The following is a 16477-nucleotide window of genomic DNA, read 5'->3' as shown; positions in this document are numbered from 1 at the left end:
AACACCTGCTTTTTCACTTATCGCGGCGGGTTCAGGTCCCCATTAAAACAAGGAATCACTGTACATCTTTGTGTGCTGAAGTTCCCAGTCTCCTATAAGACCCAACACGGAGCGTTGCTCATAAGCAGGTGCAATACAAAACCTTACATCCTGTATCTCACACTAATGAAATATTTACTTTGTAAAACAATACCAGCCAGTCCAGCTCGCATGTTTACAGCATGGCTTCTGCTTGCAGACTAGCATCGCAGACCTTCATCCAAATCTAATATACCCATCCATAAATAGCGCGCCTATCCAGCCCATAGTGGCCGTGAGTGGCAATGCACTGGAGCCAATCCAGTTTGGCCAAAGCACTGGGCTCCTCCTTTCCACGCTCAACTGCCGCTTTAATGGCCCCTCAACCGCCCATTTACCTTTCATGGACAAACAGGGGAGTTGATCGACATCCAAAGACACGCCTCTTCGTTTACCCTTGCCCCTCCCCTCCTTTGGCTTCCTATCAGTGTCTATTTTGGCAACACGGATACACATGGAGCCTCCATCACCTCCACTCTCTTTTACGCACCGAGTCCAGTAATGCGCGCAGGTCTTGATCGTCTCCTTCTGAGTAATCGATCCTCTCGTGGACTAATATGACAAGCGTGCACGTATAGTGGCGTGACACGGCAAAGAGAGGAGGCACATTTCCCGTGGATTAGTCTATCCTATCCGAGCGCGAGTGTCAGAATGGACGTCCTGGCGAACCACAGTATATTTCAGGAACTTCAGCTGGTGCACGACACCGGCTATTTCTCCGCCATGCCTTCGCTGGAGGAGAACTGGCAGCAGGTAGGAATCCAAACAACCAAGCGACTGCTCTGAAAGGAGCACTTGTGCGCTCAGGGAACTTTTTTTTGTCGAGCAGTATGAAATAAATTCGAAAAGCTGCTTCATTTTTCGCTTCCATCACTCATACCGTAAATGTGACACTTTTCCAAGAGCTGGATGCTATGCGGACGCACGCCTGCGCGTAATAAAGCTGTCAAGTGCGATTTGGGAAGATGAAGATGCGCAGGCCATCACCGAGACAGAATTGGTCGTGAATTATACATCCGCATTACCGAGTTGTGAAGCCCCCACACGAAGAGATGCGCGCACACCCCATTTCCTTCAACAACCCTCACCCGCCTTCTTCTCTTATCCATAATAGATAGACTGACATGTCTGTCTTTGCATCTTTAAAATTTAGTGCTGAAATAAATAGTCCATACGTGCTCACTTTCTTTGATTACACTTTCTTTGATTTTACTTATCGTTTCCAAGTTAAGTGAATTATAGAGCTGAGCACGTGGCCATTTGGCATTTGAGATGATGTGACATCTTCGCGACAAATCCACATCCACAGCTTTAGTAATTATCAAAACGCAGACATTTTTTTCGTACAATTAACAGTTTGGGTTTAAAATGCCCATATTTTTGCGTTGTGTTTTTTTTTCCTTCTCAGCACCATCCACATTGCTTCTTCTGGTGATAAGTCTGACCGTGCTCAATTTGAAAAATATTTATATTATTCATGTATACATAACATTGCCACTTTCCCTTTTCCCCTTTCCTCCATGCCTAAAGGGTAAGGGAAAAAGCGTATGAACGGTGCGTGACGATGGACCCATTTGTTGTGGCCAAGCAGCCTAATTGGCATCCTGCTGTTACCCACCAACGCATCTTTTCATAACATGCTGCCTCCTCTGTCAGTGGATTTTTAAATGGCACTCACCCATAGCCAGCATCTCAGAATCAATACCTAATGCAAATGCAAGAGAGTGTGAGAGCTCTTATCTGGAGAGGCTGCAAATGTCAGTTTGCTTTGACTGGGATGACTGCCTACAGCTTGAAAGACATCATTCATTTTGGAATGAAAAACAATGTTCTCAAAAAGAATTGAGGATTCTACTTGTAGCAGAGTGTTGTGTGTATTTTAATGCAATGGATTTATATTGTGTTAGGTTATTTGTTACTTTGTATTTAATTATGTCTCGTCAACCACGATAACCAAATATATCTTTGCTTAGCACTTTGACAAGTACTCCATTGGCATGTTTTCACAGCATGCTCCTGCTGCAACATGAAGACGTCAACGAGTTCACTAAAATGCAGGAATTCATGAGTCGCAGTTTGAGCAGTTTGCTTATTTCAGTCACAATTTATAATGGACGCGTCAATGTCTTATGGGCTCCAGTGGCAAGATAGGAGGCCATTGTTGTCGAACCTAAATGGCTCCCAGAGAAGCGATGGTGAGAGTGATGACTGTATCCCCTATTTGTGTCTGTGAGGCGTGATTCAGGCTGTAATGGGTAGATGGGGAGTGGACATGGACAAAAGTGTTTTGGGGGTTTGCAGATGGTACATTGGAGGCGGCGGCTATTTGTTGCTAATGAAGCCAAACCGATATGTCTTGCATCCAAATCCCTGCATGGTCGCTCATTCAGAGTTGGAACAAATAACTGGTAATAAGCTGGCTTTAGTCTTGATTTCCCCACAAAGCACGACTCCACACCAAGAAGAAGTTGTGTTATTCCAGCTGCAGTTCTACCAGTGTTTGTTGTGAATTTTGTAAACTGGCATTTACTGTCATTTTTTCCTAAGCCTTAATAATATACAGTAGTTTTCTAGCTCTTGACCCTGATGGGTAACAGGACACCACAAACAACTGTGTGTCACTGACCCCCAGGATACACGCCATACAATTTAACGCATACAGTATATTTTCCCTCATGGCTTCAACACACAGACACACACAAACAAGTGCTCACATACATTGGCTTTCTTGCACGCACCTTTCTGCATCTCAGTCTGGGCAAGGTGGGGGAGCCGGTGCAAGCATGGCAGTGGAGGAAGTTGCCGAGCACGCACATTCTCTACCGCTGCAGGGTTTCACATTTCACAGTCGGGTGGGCTTAAACCCCAAAGGATGGCAAGTCACCGCAGACAGACAGAAGAAGATGAAGATACAGGGATGCATATAAAGTCTACAAAATGTGGAAAGAGCTCCACAGACCTCTACCCGCTCACAGGAACTGAACTAAAGTTGCAAAATGATAAAGAGCAGCATCTGCCAACTATCAGAGAACGTCTGAATCCATACGTGTGAGCGCACATCCAGCCGTGCATCTCACAATGTTATGTAATCCTCACTGGGCCACAGCTGTTTTTGTCACACAAGTCAGACTTGATAGCAGTCACCCCTTTTTCTTGCTTTTTGCTTCCTTCAGTCCTGTAGAAGTAATTCAGTATCGATTGTTCTTCTTGTTCTATCTCAATTTGGTTTGAGCTCATACAAATGAAGACAAGGTCAATCAAATGTACACATTTTAATTAGGGTTGTTCCGATCATGTTTTTTTGCTCCCGATCCGATCCCGATCGTTTTAGTTTGAGTATCTGCCGATCCCGATATTTCCCGATCCAATTGCTTTTCTTTTGCTCCCGATTCAATTCCAATCATTCCCGATAATTTTTCCTGATCATATACATATTGGCAATGCATTAAGAAAAAAATGAATAAAACTCGGACGAATATATACATTCAACATACAGTACATAAGTACTGTATTTGATTATTATGACAATAAATCCTCAAGATGGCATTTACATTATTAACATTCTTTCTGTGAGAGGGATCCACGGATAGAAAGACTTGTGACTTTGTATATTGTGACTAAATATTGCCATCTAGTGTATTTGTTGAGCTTTCAGTAAATGATACTGTAGCCATGCCCAAATGCATGATGGGAAGTGGAACCATGACTGTGCGTAGTGCTACCAATTGATATATCTTCTCTGCGTTGGGAAATAACATAAGATGTTAAGAAAAAGATCAATTGCTACCTTGCTTCACCACTTTGCTTCCCATGATATTTCTAATCATAGGGAGAGGGAATGTAAGGATTTAGGCAATTAAAAAAAGGCTCCAAAGGCTGCCAAAATTCACTCTACTCATTTTACGCTGCCTTTTATCTCTCTATATAGGTAAAACGGCTCCATTACAGATTGAGCGCGACAATGCGTGAATGGGTCGTGCAGTGCATGCCTTAATTGCGTTAAATATTTTAACGTGATACATTTTTTAAAAAATTAATTACCGCCATTGTCGGGATAAATTTGATAACCCTACCTTAAGCCTAAACTAAAGACTCTGGATGAGTGTAACATATTATGTCTGTAACGTTAAATACAATTAGAAAACGATTTAATTAAAAAAAAAATATATATATATTAAAAAAAGGCATGGCCGATATTTTTTTGCCGATTCCGATACTTTGAAAATGACGTGATCGGACCCAATTGATCGGCATCCCGATCGATCGGGACATCTCTAATTTTAATTGTTCTATGAACAGCAGAAGTTAGAGCAGAACTAACCTTAGATTTGATTTAAGGCTTAGTCATCTTTTGACTTTGTATTCAAACATTATTACAATGTGAAATTCCTAATTTCAAGTGTGATCAATTTTATCAAATAAATATGGTCCTCATTTTCCAACGTTCTAAAAGTAATGCAGCTATATATCCCGTGATACACAGAATGCTAAAATGACTGATATCTGCCTCTAGCGAAAAATACAGAGTCAGAAGATCTTGGTCACGTACAATCTATTGGACACAGCTTTGCCAGTGAATGCCATGCTTTGTGTAATCCCGCCACAAGGTTATTCTTCATCTGTTAAGAGCCAGGAAGCATGCCTATTTAAGTGGGTAAAACTTGGCCATTAGAAAAACGAGCTTAGAGCTCATCAAATTAAAATGAGCTGATAAATGAGGCGTAACTGTTAAGATTCTATTCAGAGCTGCAGTTAACAGGATATGGCGCTTGGTGTTTGTTAATATTGAGGCTTGGGCAGGTTTATCTGTTGCTGAGGATCCTGTGCACATGCAAGTTTGTGTAATGAGATGTGCAAGTGACCCCCTGACCCAGTAACATCCATTCTACTATGAGAGCACTTCGTGAACCCTGCCATGTCTGTCTCATCATTCAGGCAGCTGAGAGGCTATCGCCGGTGATAGGTGACTTCTACTGCTTTATGGCCGCTGATGAAAAGCTGGGAAGCGTTGATGAAAGAGAGTGTGGCGGCGGATGTATTCATTTGCTTGACATGCTGCTGCCTGGCCTGTCAGAGGGTGTGGGAGGGGCTGGAGACTGCTGTGGACAAGCGCATCTTTATGTATAGCGTTCTGAAACGCTCTGCTGCCCCAGGTTTGATTAACAACCAGCAAAAGACTCTGTTGTCTTTTTGTCGCCTCACACTCGCGCGTACAACTTGGCAATAACTTTAACATCATTTGATCTCAATATCTCCCGTTGTGGCACCTTCCAATGATTAGACAGGCTTGACTGCCCGGTTTATCACAGATGCAGGAAAAAAAAAGGTTCAGGTTGTAAAAATCTAAAAGAACTATGCATGTGGACTGAAAATGGAGTCATTAAGGAATATAACCCTTTGATATAGAACGGATAAAACACGAACATTTGAAAACAGTTTGAAAATTGAAGACGCAAAAGTGAAGAGAGTACCTGCACTCAGAGAGCCCAGACATCGGCATGGATTATTAAATTTAAATCGCTACTAGTTTCCGAAACTGTTAAAGAGTATTTTAATCTAGCAAAGATTAAAGACAGATGAAAGCTACATCTACATGCGAAGAGTATGTATCTGAGCAATGAATAGAGAAAGTCCAAACTAATTTCAAACTTGAGAACTCAATCCATGTTTTACAAAATGACTAAGGTGTATATTATAAACAGTCCATGATGAAAAAAAAAGACAAACAGTTCACTCAGTTCATTCATGCCAATCATAATGATTGCGTGGACTACATACAGTAACTATTAAAGTTCAAGCGAACAAAATTAGGAATGCTCTCTTATACAACATGATCTAAATTTGTAATAAAATCAACAGCTAGAGGATACAAGAATCAATTGCATTCAGAAACTTCAGAGGCTTCGCACATTTGTAGGTGTGTATGATTAATGAGAACATGTGCTCAATATGGTGACATGTCGCAGCAGTTGTGCTCCAGCAGAGATGGTTTAATTCCTTTAAAAAAAATGTTTTAAAATCAAACAACCCTGAACCATACTAAAAATGTTTGAAAATGAAACGATCCTCTTCCCTTCCACCTCGTCTCACTTTCTCCTTAACTGCAGACACATGCGAACAGGATGTTCAGGCATTTTATGGCCATCCCTGGCACAGCGCTTCATCCCATCTCACTGCCTACCTGTTGGTAGGCAGCCCTTGATAAGCAGTGCCAGTAGGAAGGACTCCTGCCTGTTTGCTTGTTCCTTTACGGGAAACTAATCCCACCCCGAGGGAGGGGAGCACAAGAGGCCCAGTGAACAGACATCCAGCCACGAAGACCTTCTCCCGTAGGAGCCACGAAGAGGAAAGAGATGCAGGGCAGAGAGAGACAAGGGCAATTTGACTGCGTAAACACCATTGCTTGTTGTCATCTGAAGCCTGTCATCAATCACGGCCTTTACCCTGCGCAGCTGACGCCACCAAGGACATGCCGTAAAGCCACTTGTTTATATAGCAGGGCGAAGCTTGACTCTTGGGGGATGCATATGCTTTTAAATTCTTTTAAGATGAGATCTCATCCTGGCCCAAGGTTGCGCCATGGAAGTGGAGCAGGAGCTTTCAATGTTATGTAAGCCCCTTTGTGTGCCCTTTGCATGGTTGTACTGCATGCAAATCAAAAGTATTTTTCACCTGCTTCAATAGCATCGCTCCATTCTAACTGGTGCTTTTTCCTCCCATTGTTAATGTTTCTATTCATCACTATTCATACACATCTGAAGGTTACAGAAAAATCATACATAGATTTTTTTTTTTAAATAGGTTTCAAATAAAATTGTGTGGTTCCGTTGTAGTAGAGTTTGACTAAGATACAGCCAACCCAAAAATGGATGGATCCAACCTGAAATTGGGATTGTTGGAGCTGAGATGTGATGTTATTTTATTCTGACATTTAGCCTTGGTGTGCTGGAAAAAATGGTTGTATAAGTGTCAGCGTAGAATGACGGCGGGTTTGCAGCGGGCCTGGGAAGGGAAGTGGCCTCCAATGATTTAATGAGACCTGTGGGAAGAGTCATTCGTCAACATGACATTGAACATGTTTCCTCATTGTTCTTCTTGCATAATGTTGAGCAGTCCAGTGTGTGTCTAAACTGTAGGCCTGCCACACAACGATTCAACCGCACTATTAAACTGCAGTGTGTGGGATTCTACAAATCTTCTTGTATGGCCAACAGTATTCATTTAAATAGCATAATATAGTTTAATACGGTATCATATCAGTCTAATTTTGCTAGGATTTAGTAAAGACCACTGTACAGTAAGTGAAAGCTCCTCCCAATGTTGCCAACAACCAATGAGCAAACAAAAATGCTCTTTCAACAAAACGTTCGAGCACAATGATCCAGCCCTATCTTCTTCACTTTCCATTGCTTTCCTGCCTCAGTGGCTGACCCATTGACGAGACTGAGAATTATCGCAATATGGTGATATTGTGACTTCCCAAGGCACTACAGTGTTTATGGTTTAATAAAACATACTAGAAGTACAACAATTAATCAATTAATCGATTAGCAAATTAATCGACAACTATTTTAATAAACAATTAATCGTTTAGGACATTTTTCACCTTAAACTTGCTTAAATTCTTGAAATTATAATTTATATAATGTCTTAGTTATAAACCTTATTGTATTTCTTCATTATACAGTGGTACTTGAACTTTATTTATTCATCTTTGTTTACTTCATTTGCTGTTTCTGACTGTGTATCATATTGCCTCTACAAAGCCCTTTGAGACAACCTTGTTGTGATTTAGGGCTATGCAAATAAAATTGAATTGAATTGAATTGGTACCTCTACATACGGAGTTAATTTGTTCCAAAACCTTGTTTGTAAGTTGAAATGGTCGTATGTTGAGCAGGATTTTCCCATATGAATACATTGTAATTCAATTAATTTGTTCCACAGCCCGAAAACCTACACTAAATCCTTAATAAATACTGCTGGTACTATTACAAATGGCAATTACAACAATGATAATTGTCACCTTAAATTTTAAAGACTGGCGAACGGAGGTCGGAGGAGGACCGTTGGGATCGTAGACATTCTACGGCGGTATCGTTGAGCCAGTTCACACCACCCTCATATTTTTCTATCATTTCCATCTTCAATGGTAAGCTTCACCTTTTCCCTTTTTTCACCACCTGGACTAACCTTCTTTGAGACCGTGTTGATTTCTCCCACAAGAAAATCCCCCAAGCGTCCGTCGTGCGGGAAAACAAAGAAACTGGAGCGCTGTCATAAATCGTCATATTTCAAGCATGTCGTTGGATGTAGAAACAATTGGTTAGTCAAATTTTATGTCAGATGTCGAAAAGATCATGTGTCGAAGCGATCATAGGTTGAGGTACCACTGTATTTTTCTGTTAAGTCAAAGCAGAATATGAAAAAAATTCTGCTTCTACTTTGGATATTCCTTCTTGCGAGCCTTTTGCTGTCGTGCTGCGAACCATTTGCTATCGTGTTGTGGCAATTGGCGTTTGTGCTTTTGTCAATTTGCAATCGCGCTTTAGGAATTGGGGATTGTGTTGTGGCAATTTGCATTCGTGCTGCGAGTCATTTGCTGTCGTGTTGTGGCAATTGGGGTTCGTGCTTTTGCCAATTTGCGATCGCGCTTTAGGAATTGGTGATCATGTTGTGGCCGTTTGCATTCGTGCTTTTTTTCTTTTGCAAAGCGTTTGCAGTTGGGGTTCGTGCTTTTTCTATTTGCAAAGTGTTTGGACTTTGCATTTCGCCTGACACCTCTCGGCCACCGTACCATAGCATTAAAGATGCTAGTTTAAATGTTTCCTAATAAGAACACCAGGGGTTGCAGTTTCTCTGTTACAGTGAGAGGACGGTACAGTTGGCCGGTGTGCGTTGTCCGTCACGACAGTTTTGCACAGTTGTCCAGTTCATTTGAATTCAGCTGTATGGAGGGTTATACAGTGGGTTTTGATGATAAGGTGGCAAGACTTTGATTAGCTACCTCACAATTATTGTAATCTCAAATTGTTTTAGACCAAAGTAAGCATACCTTTATGGCACCATTTCCACACTAATACACACACTCAAACACACACTTTGTGTATTTACTAATAAGTTATACTAACAAGACGGAGGCTCCTCCCAGACGTGTGAATGGCTAGACAGCACATCCTCTTGCTCTTTAGTTTACCACTATTGCGTCCCAGATATTATTTCATTGTAAAATGATGCCAATTAGTAAAGCCAGTTGCCTGTGGCAGTGGTCTGGCTCTGTCTCCATTCCGTCGGGGAAAGTTATTTGGGTCGGTAGCTATTTTCAGCCCGTGATGTTGCCAGGAATACTTCAGGGACCAGCCACTGTTTTATAAGAGAGCACATCAATAATTTTCACTTGTGTGTGTGTACGTGTGTATGAGCGAGGCACAGCGACAGAGCAAGCGTCACAGCAAGAGTTTATTGGGTTTGTGTGTACAGCAGTAAGAGTAGAGTTTGCTTTTGAATATTTTGTCTTGCAGGTGCTGTGTGTTCGCCTGTGTGTATTCTTTCGTGTTTTATTATGGCACACAGAAACATGCACAACAACAGTTAAATGCAACGGTAAAGGTCAAAAGTGACGCTACCTTTGCAGCTCATCCAGCCAGCCTTTGTTGTGGAGGTTTGGAGGTGAAATTAGGGTGCAGACGGTTTATGCTGCTGCAGCGAAGGGGTGACTGGGTTCAGCCCACATCCGCCCATCCGTGAGCAACATCAACTCACTCACCGCTTGGCGGAGAGCCCGGTGGCGAGGAGGTATCTTTCAATATTTTAAGCAGCTTGGGCTAATCTTTCCCACTCTGGTTTTGTCTTAAAAGCGTTGCCTTGGAAATAAAGACAGGACGACAGTGTCCCACCTGCTCATACAGGCGCACGGAAAGTCATGCCGGCGTGAACACCACTCTGTTGTATATCTGTGTGTACATTGATGCACAGACTAGTCGACTTTTCGTCTCCACAATGACATTTTGCATGTAACATCAATTCATCTGTTTCTAAATGGTTGTAACTCACTCCTTCACCACGGTTATAACTAAAAACTCATTCCTTATAATATTTTCCCATTGAAAGGAATGAAAATACCATTAATCTTTTGCAGCGCCCCACCCTGCCCCAAAAAGAAAAATTGTTGTGCATATTACAAAATAGCACTCCTTATATCGTACTTTACAAAACAATACAGACAGAACATCTTAAATATTAATTTGAAAAATATACTACATTTTTTCACACTTTCATGACCTTTGTGCTGCTCTTTATAGGTGGACACCTTTGAACCTTTGCCACTTGGGGATGTTAAAGCATACAGATGGACAGAAAGACACATACAGTGGTGCCTCGACATGCGAACGCACCGGCATATGATTCTTTTGACATACAGCTTAAAATTTGACAAGTCTCGACATATGACAACATGCTCGAAATACGACAATTTACGACAGCGTTGCAATTTCATTGTTTTTATGGTGAAAGTAATTATAAGGGGCCTGAAAAGGTTAGTGCAGGTGGTAGAAGTGGTGAAAAAGGAAGAAGGTGACGCTTACCATTGAAATGAATAAAAAACAAAAATCTGAAAATATGAGCATAGTGTGCGAGTGAGTAAATTGGCTAGACCAGACATGTCCAAAGTCCGGCCTGGGGGCCAAATGCGGCCCATGGTCAAATTTCACCCGGCCCCCAGCCTCTCTCATAAAATCAGTAACGCCTGGCCCGCAAACAGACTTAATAAATTGGTCAGCTGTACTGCTACCAGCATATGAAGTAGCTTACACACTAAATGCTGCTCCTCATTTACCAACTAAAAGGCAACAGCACTCTAAGCAACATTACCCCATGTGACCCCTTACTTCCAATTTTCTAAAATGGTGACTATCAGCAAAAAAAAGTAAGTTTGACTGCGACGACCGACGCTTCAAGGATAGGTGGAAATTGGACTATTTCTTCACTTAAATAGGTAACATCTGTGTCTGCCTCATTTGCAAAGAGACAGTCGCTGTTTGTAAAGAGTTCAATGTGAGGCGATATTACCATACAAGAAACGCTGACATGTACGACAAGATTACATGAATGATACGCAGCGACAAGTTGAAGCAACTTGAAGCTAGTTTAATTTCACAGCAGCAGTATTTCGCATGAGCCCGAGAGTAAAAGAGAACGCCACAAAGGCTGGTTGCGAGATTGTTGAAATTATTAATTTAAAAAAATAATACAGCAAATATGACACAAAAAATGGCTTGCTAAAATTTGCTTAAATATATTGTTCTACGTAAAGGATGTCAGCCAAGGTCGGCCCCTCACATTTTTTCCACACCAAATCTGGCACCCTTTGCAAAAAGTTTGGACACCTCTGGGCTAGACAATACGGCTCACAACACGGCTCACCGGATCCTTCTCTAAATACCCACCTGCTGTTCCCTCCGACCTCCGTTCGCAATAAGTTAGGGTGACTGTAAAAACGCTTTTTTTAATCTCTTATTTATTCATAGTTCATTTGTTTTACATGCGTTTAACTTGATGCATTTGTTAAATTAGACAGATCACTTCTCACCATATCCTCCAATACCTCCACACCCACCGTCTCCTCCGACCTCCGTTCACCAGTCTCTCTAAGTTAAGGTGACAAAAAAATGCTTTTTAATTTATATATTTTTTGTTTTGCTAACTGAAATTAGGGCCCGAGCACCAACAGGCGAGAAGGCCCTTTTGTTTTTTGCTATTTGTAAATGAATACCTGCAGTATTCATTTAGGATTTAGCGTAGGTTTTTGGGCTGTGCAACAAAATTATCGATTTATAATGTATTTTTATGGGTAAATCCCTCTCCACCTACAACTATTTTGACATACAAACCAGGTCCTGGAATGAATTAAATTCGTATGCTGAGGTACCACTGTATACTGTTCTGTGAGACATGTCAAAACCTCTCAGTTCATTAGTACAGCACTAACGTTACTCACTCTCTGTATGGTGTTATATTTGTGCCACAATTATGAGCGAGCAATGATAGATTTTGAGCACAGAAAAATATATTGAGAAAAAAAACAAAAAAAACATACTATGTGCTTCATATCATTGACATAAAATTTTCATTAGGAGTTGCAATAAACAGTTTGCTGCACTTTTCAAACAATTGTTTATTTATTGGCTAATGTGCTGCTTATTTTGTAGTGAGTTGAGTTCCTGCCACCATACAGTTATGTCTGAAACTCTGAAATCATCCAAATGATATCCCTCATCTTGAAAAATATGTATCTTTTCTTAAGGCAACTCTATACTGAAGCGGTTTCAGAAAATATCAGTAATGTGATGAGCTTTTTCATGGAAAAGTAATGTCGACTAAAAAATCTGAACTTGAGGAACTTCACCACAAGCACATCACCAAGTCCCTAAACTCGTATTTCTACTAGTGTTCACCTGCTTTCAATGTCATATTTTTGAGTGTTTTAGGAGAGTGAAGACGCTGGTGGCTTGCTGCATGATGTACCCGTGGTGAAAGCATTCCAAACGCTTCCCTAATTTGGCATGTATGAATGAACCTTATCAGTGGTGGCACAGCGCCACAGTTGCAGTCGGGACGTGATTGTGGTGCTGAGCTGCCTTTTCTGATGCTCGCTGTAGAGTAGAGTAGAGTTTTCCGCTTCACTGTTCCCTTTATCTCTCGCCCTGTTATTGTCGACCCGCTTTCCTGCCCGCTCTCGTTCACCGCCCGCCACTCTTTTGTTTCCCCGTGCCTTTTGCAGCCAAGGACTTGCTCTTTGGACCCGCCATTGTGTGCGGTAATGAAGATTAGCCAGTCTGCCCCACACAATGGGGTCCCCTACATCCGGAGCACAGATTCCCCAAATCCCAGCGCAAGCTGTAAAACCGCTGTTGTCGCCGACCCCCCTGCATGCACGCCCGTCCCTGCCTCATACACACGTGCATGTTGGTGGAAAATGGCTGAAATGGCTTGTGATTAGATTAGGATGGTTTTGACAGCTAAGAGGGGCCACTTGGCCAATCGTACACTGATAAACAACAGCTCACCCAAATCCAGTTAAAGAGACTTCCCTCCCTGCCGCTTTGGTCGCTCGGATTATACCTCTCCCCCTCCCCGTCTTTGCCTCCATCCTCTTTGCCACTCTCCTCTTTACTCCTTCTTCATCCTTCCTCTCCAATCGTTTCTTGTCTGTCTTGAGCTCTCGATCCTCTTACATACTCACTTCTCAAATGATTGTCCTTACGAGCAGAACAAAAAGACATTTTCCACTCTTTGTCGCACACCTTTCAGACAGATTGGCTTCGGTCTTTATGGACGGCCCACTTGTTGTACCCTGAGTCCTCCAGAAGGCAAGACGTCAAAACCTTGATTGCTTTCCGTTAAGTGTAAAAATTATCTGTGACTTTTCATCCAAAATATTTGAAACTTTAAGACAGTGAAACAGTGGTTTGATTAGGGGTGTGACAAAATATCGAAATGGTGATATATCGTGATACTTTGTATCCCAAAAGGTTATCGATATGCTCCTGTCAAGAATCGCAGGAACCATCAAGTTGCTACCAAAATCTTCCACCATAATAGTGTCTCATTTAACTCTAAGGCAGCCATTGGCGGTGCTCGACGCCCAATCCATTTAGACTGGGAAAGTTTGTTCATTCAAAACCAGAGCATTCAGAGTCATTCGGTCCGATTTTCGGGGCATTTACAGGTCACTTGTTGTTCATTTTAGGGCATTTACAGGTCATTTCCTGTTGAGTTTGAGTCACTGCCTATTCATTTGGGCGATTCCCAGGTCACTTCTTATTCTGTTACTCAAAATAAACAGGAAGTGACCCATAAAATACCCAATATCAAAAGGTAAATGATCTTAAATGGCTCAAAATTACCTCATTGCCTGGCATTGGCTGCCACTGACGGCCATAGACGTTCAATCCGTTTAAAGTGGGAGGGATGGTATCGAATGAACGAATGTTCATTCGCTGCCACCCTCCCACTTCAAATGGATTGGACATCTACTCGTGAGAAACTCATTCCGATTCACAGCAGAAACTTGTTTTTCTGTTTATTAGTTGTTTGTAGAAAATCCTAGAATGATTTCCTGACCAATGTATCGATAATCGTTGTATCGCCGTATCGTCAGATCATCGTTATTGTGAGCTTTGCATCGCAAACCGTATCGTATCATGAGGTGCCAAGAGGTTCCCACTCCTAGGTTTAATATCTGCAACTGTTTTCAGGACTATGATAAGCCACAACAGCGCCACAGGACGTAATTACAGCCTGTTGCAAATGCAGTCAATGCATACATTTGTTTATAAGTACTGTACGTGTTTACGTTATACTGTTAAAAATGAGAAAAGCATATTCTTAAAAGTGTTCATGGCCTTCTTGATTTTTTTTTGTTATTCATAGAAGGATCAGAATAAAATTTGGTAGGTACGAATTATGAAAAGTTAGCTCTAATGCATTTCTTCTGGCGGCCTTAGTTTATTTGAACTTATATCTATTAGGACAAGCAGGATTTGCCTGAAGTGATTTTACCTTGCGATTGAATAGTCGGGAAAACATTTGGATAATAGTTATTAGGGGATACAAAACTTGGGCTAGGTTGCCTAAAATGGCACAACAATTGAATACAAAATACTAAGTGTATAACGGTACATGTATTTTTATTGAACCGTTTCGGTACGTGTTGCTCGGTTCGGAACGGAGGCGTACCGAACGAGTTTCTGACGTAATGTAACCCTTACTTTTCCTGTGAGTCGATCGGGTTACAGTTTCTTTGTGTAGATTATATTTACTTCGTCTGCTCTACTATAATGAGGACCAACACGGTAAGACACTATATAACCCAGAAACGTCAACAGCGTGACAAGGTGGCCGCCGCGAGGACTCAGTGAAACGCGGTTGTTAAAGTCAATCAGGCAATGCACACCAGTCGCAGTGCGGCCGCGTGTTAGGCGCATCCCAGAAGCGGGTCAATGCGACGCACGCGAAAAGAACGGCAGAGTTTATTATTTGATGCGAGACGCGACCCTCCTGCGTCAATACTACTACCGGTAGCTAGGATCTGGCAGACCGGAAGTCACTCTTGTAAAAATACGGGGATCCGGTCGATTTTCAAACTAATACGCAATCGTAACACACTTTTTGAGTCCATCAGATCTCTGGAGTGGTAGATCGGGGCACAATTGACTTGTCTTTGTTGATTTACTGCTGTATTGTCTGCAATAATAATAACCAACACGGCCCTGTGTTCAATACAAAACCCTCCTACCACAACAAAACAAGTAGGAACTAATATTCAGATAGGAACTAAAGCTATACAATATAAAATATACAATATAAATGAATACTACATCACATTTGTAAAATATAAACACATAATAAAATAAATAATAGCCCATTTAAATAAAATAGATTGAAATAATTGAATTGAGCTAAAACACCTGTAATTAAATAATACGAATAATAGACAGATCCTGCTTACACAACTAGGGGGCAGTTTACGTGGCGACTCTGCGACACAAAGACGCAATGACTGAGTTGCGGACTCGCCTCGCGTGCATATGGTGCCGGCAAAGACGGAAGGCGAAAACGAAAAATTCTGAATCCTGCCTCCAAAGTGAAAGAATCCGATTGCGGGGGGTTGAGGGGGGCTTTCTCGGCATGCATATCAAAGGCTCCTGCCGTGCAAGACCGCGCTGTTAATGTCAGCACTCGTACACGTCACATTGGGCGTGCGCATCGGTGCTACTAAACATTAAAAACAGCAAATATGGCGGAATGTCAGCTTTAATTTACTGTTTTAATAATATTTTTAAATTAAATATGTTGAACGTTTCAATTTTTGTGCCTTTTTGAACAAAAGAAAAATGACATTGCTTCGAGTGGGCGGGCATATTTTTTTCCGGGCTGAGGGAGCTTGGTGGGGTCAAAGTGCATAATTCTCTGTCGCCCAGTAAATCTGCACTGCCCTCTAGGGCCTGGCATGAATACTACATCGTTTTCTTGCGGAATTGCGACATTGTTCAAATGGAGACGCAAATGCAAATGCAAATTTGAAATTGTTCGTATTCTCAGAGTCACCATGTAAACGGCCCCTAAATTTATTAATTTCTGTGTGGCGCTTTAACTTGAGAAAATCCACCAATAAAGCTTTTGAAAACCGTTCATGAGAAAAAAAAAAAGATTCATTGAAGCATATCATTTGTAAAATACCTGTTAAAAATCTTTGTCATTGGGATTCCTTTTCTCTTTAGGACAGGACTTCTGTTTTCTTCTTTCTTTCAGAAAGAAAGCTGACCAATACCCAGGGTCTGAAAGGCAAACTGTTGTTGGATTATCTTTAAATACCCGCTACTTTTTGAGCAGAATTCTA

At 41.6% G+C, this 16477-nt stretch overlaps 1 protein-coding gene across 1 annotated transcript in view; it reads left to right on the top strand.

The window, feature by feature from the left end:
* The first annotated feature begins 350 nt into the window (after window positions 1-350).
* The window catches only part of LOC130911349 (Krueppel-like factor 7), a 40520-nt gene continuing 24393 nt past the window's right edge, over window positions 351-16477 (top strand). The window contains exon 1 of the mRNA XM_057829231.1: window positions 351-831. Coding sequence (XP_057685214.1) covers window positions 730-831 — 102 coding nt within the window. The 5' untranslated portion in view covers window positions 351-729. The remainder of the gene's footprint in view (window positions 832-16477) is intronic.

Source organism: Corythoichthys intestinalis, chromosome 2 (assembly GCF_030265065.1).
Source record: "Corythoichthys intestinalis isolate RoL2023-P3 chromosome 2, ASM3026506v1, whole genome shotgun sequence".
Classification (NCBI taxonomy): domain Eukaryota; kingdom Metazoa; phylum Chordata; class Actinopteri; order Syngnathiformes; family Syngnathidae; genus Corythoichthys; species Corythoichthys intestinalis.
Note: the sequence above shows the minus strand (reverse complement) of the source record. Positions and strands in the feature narration are given on the sequence as shown.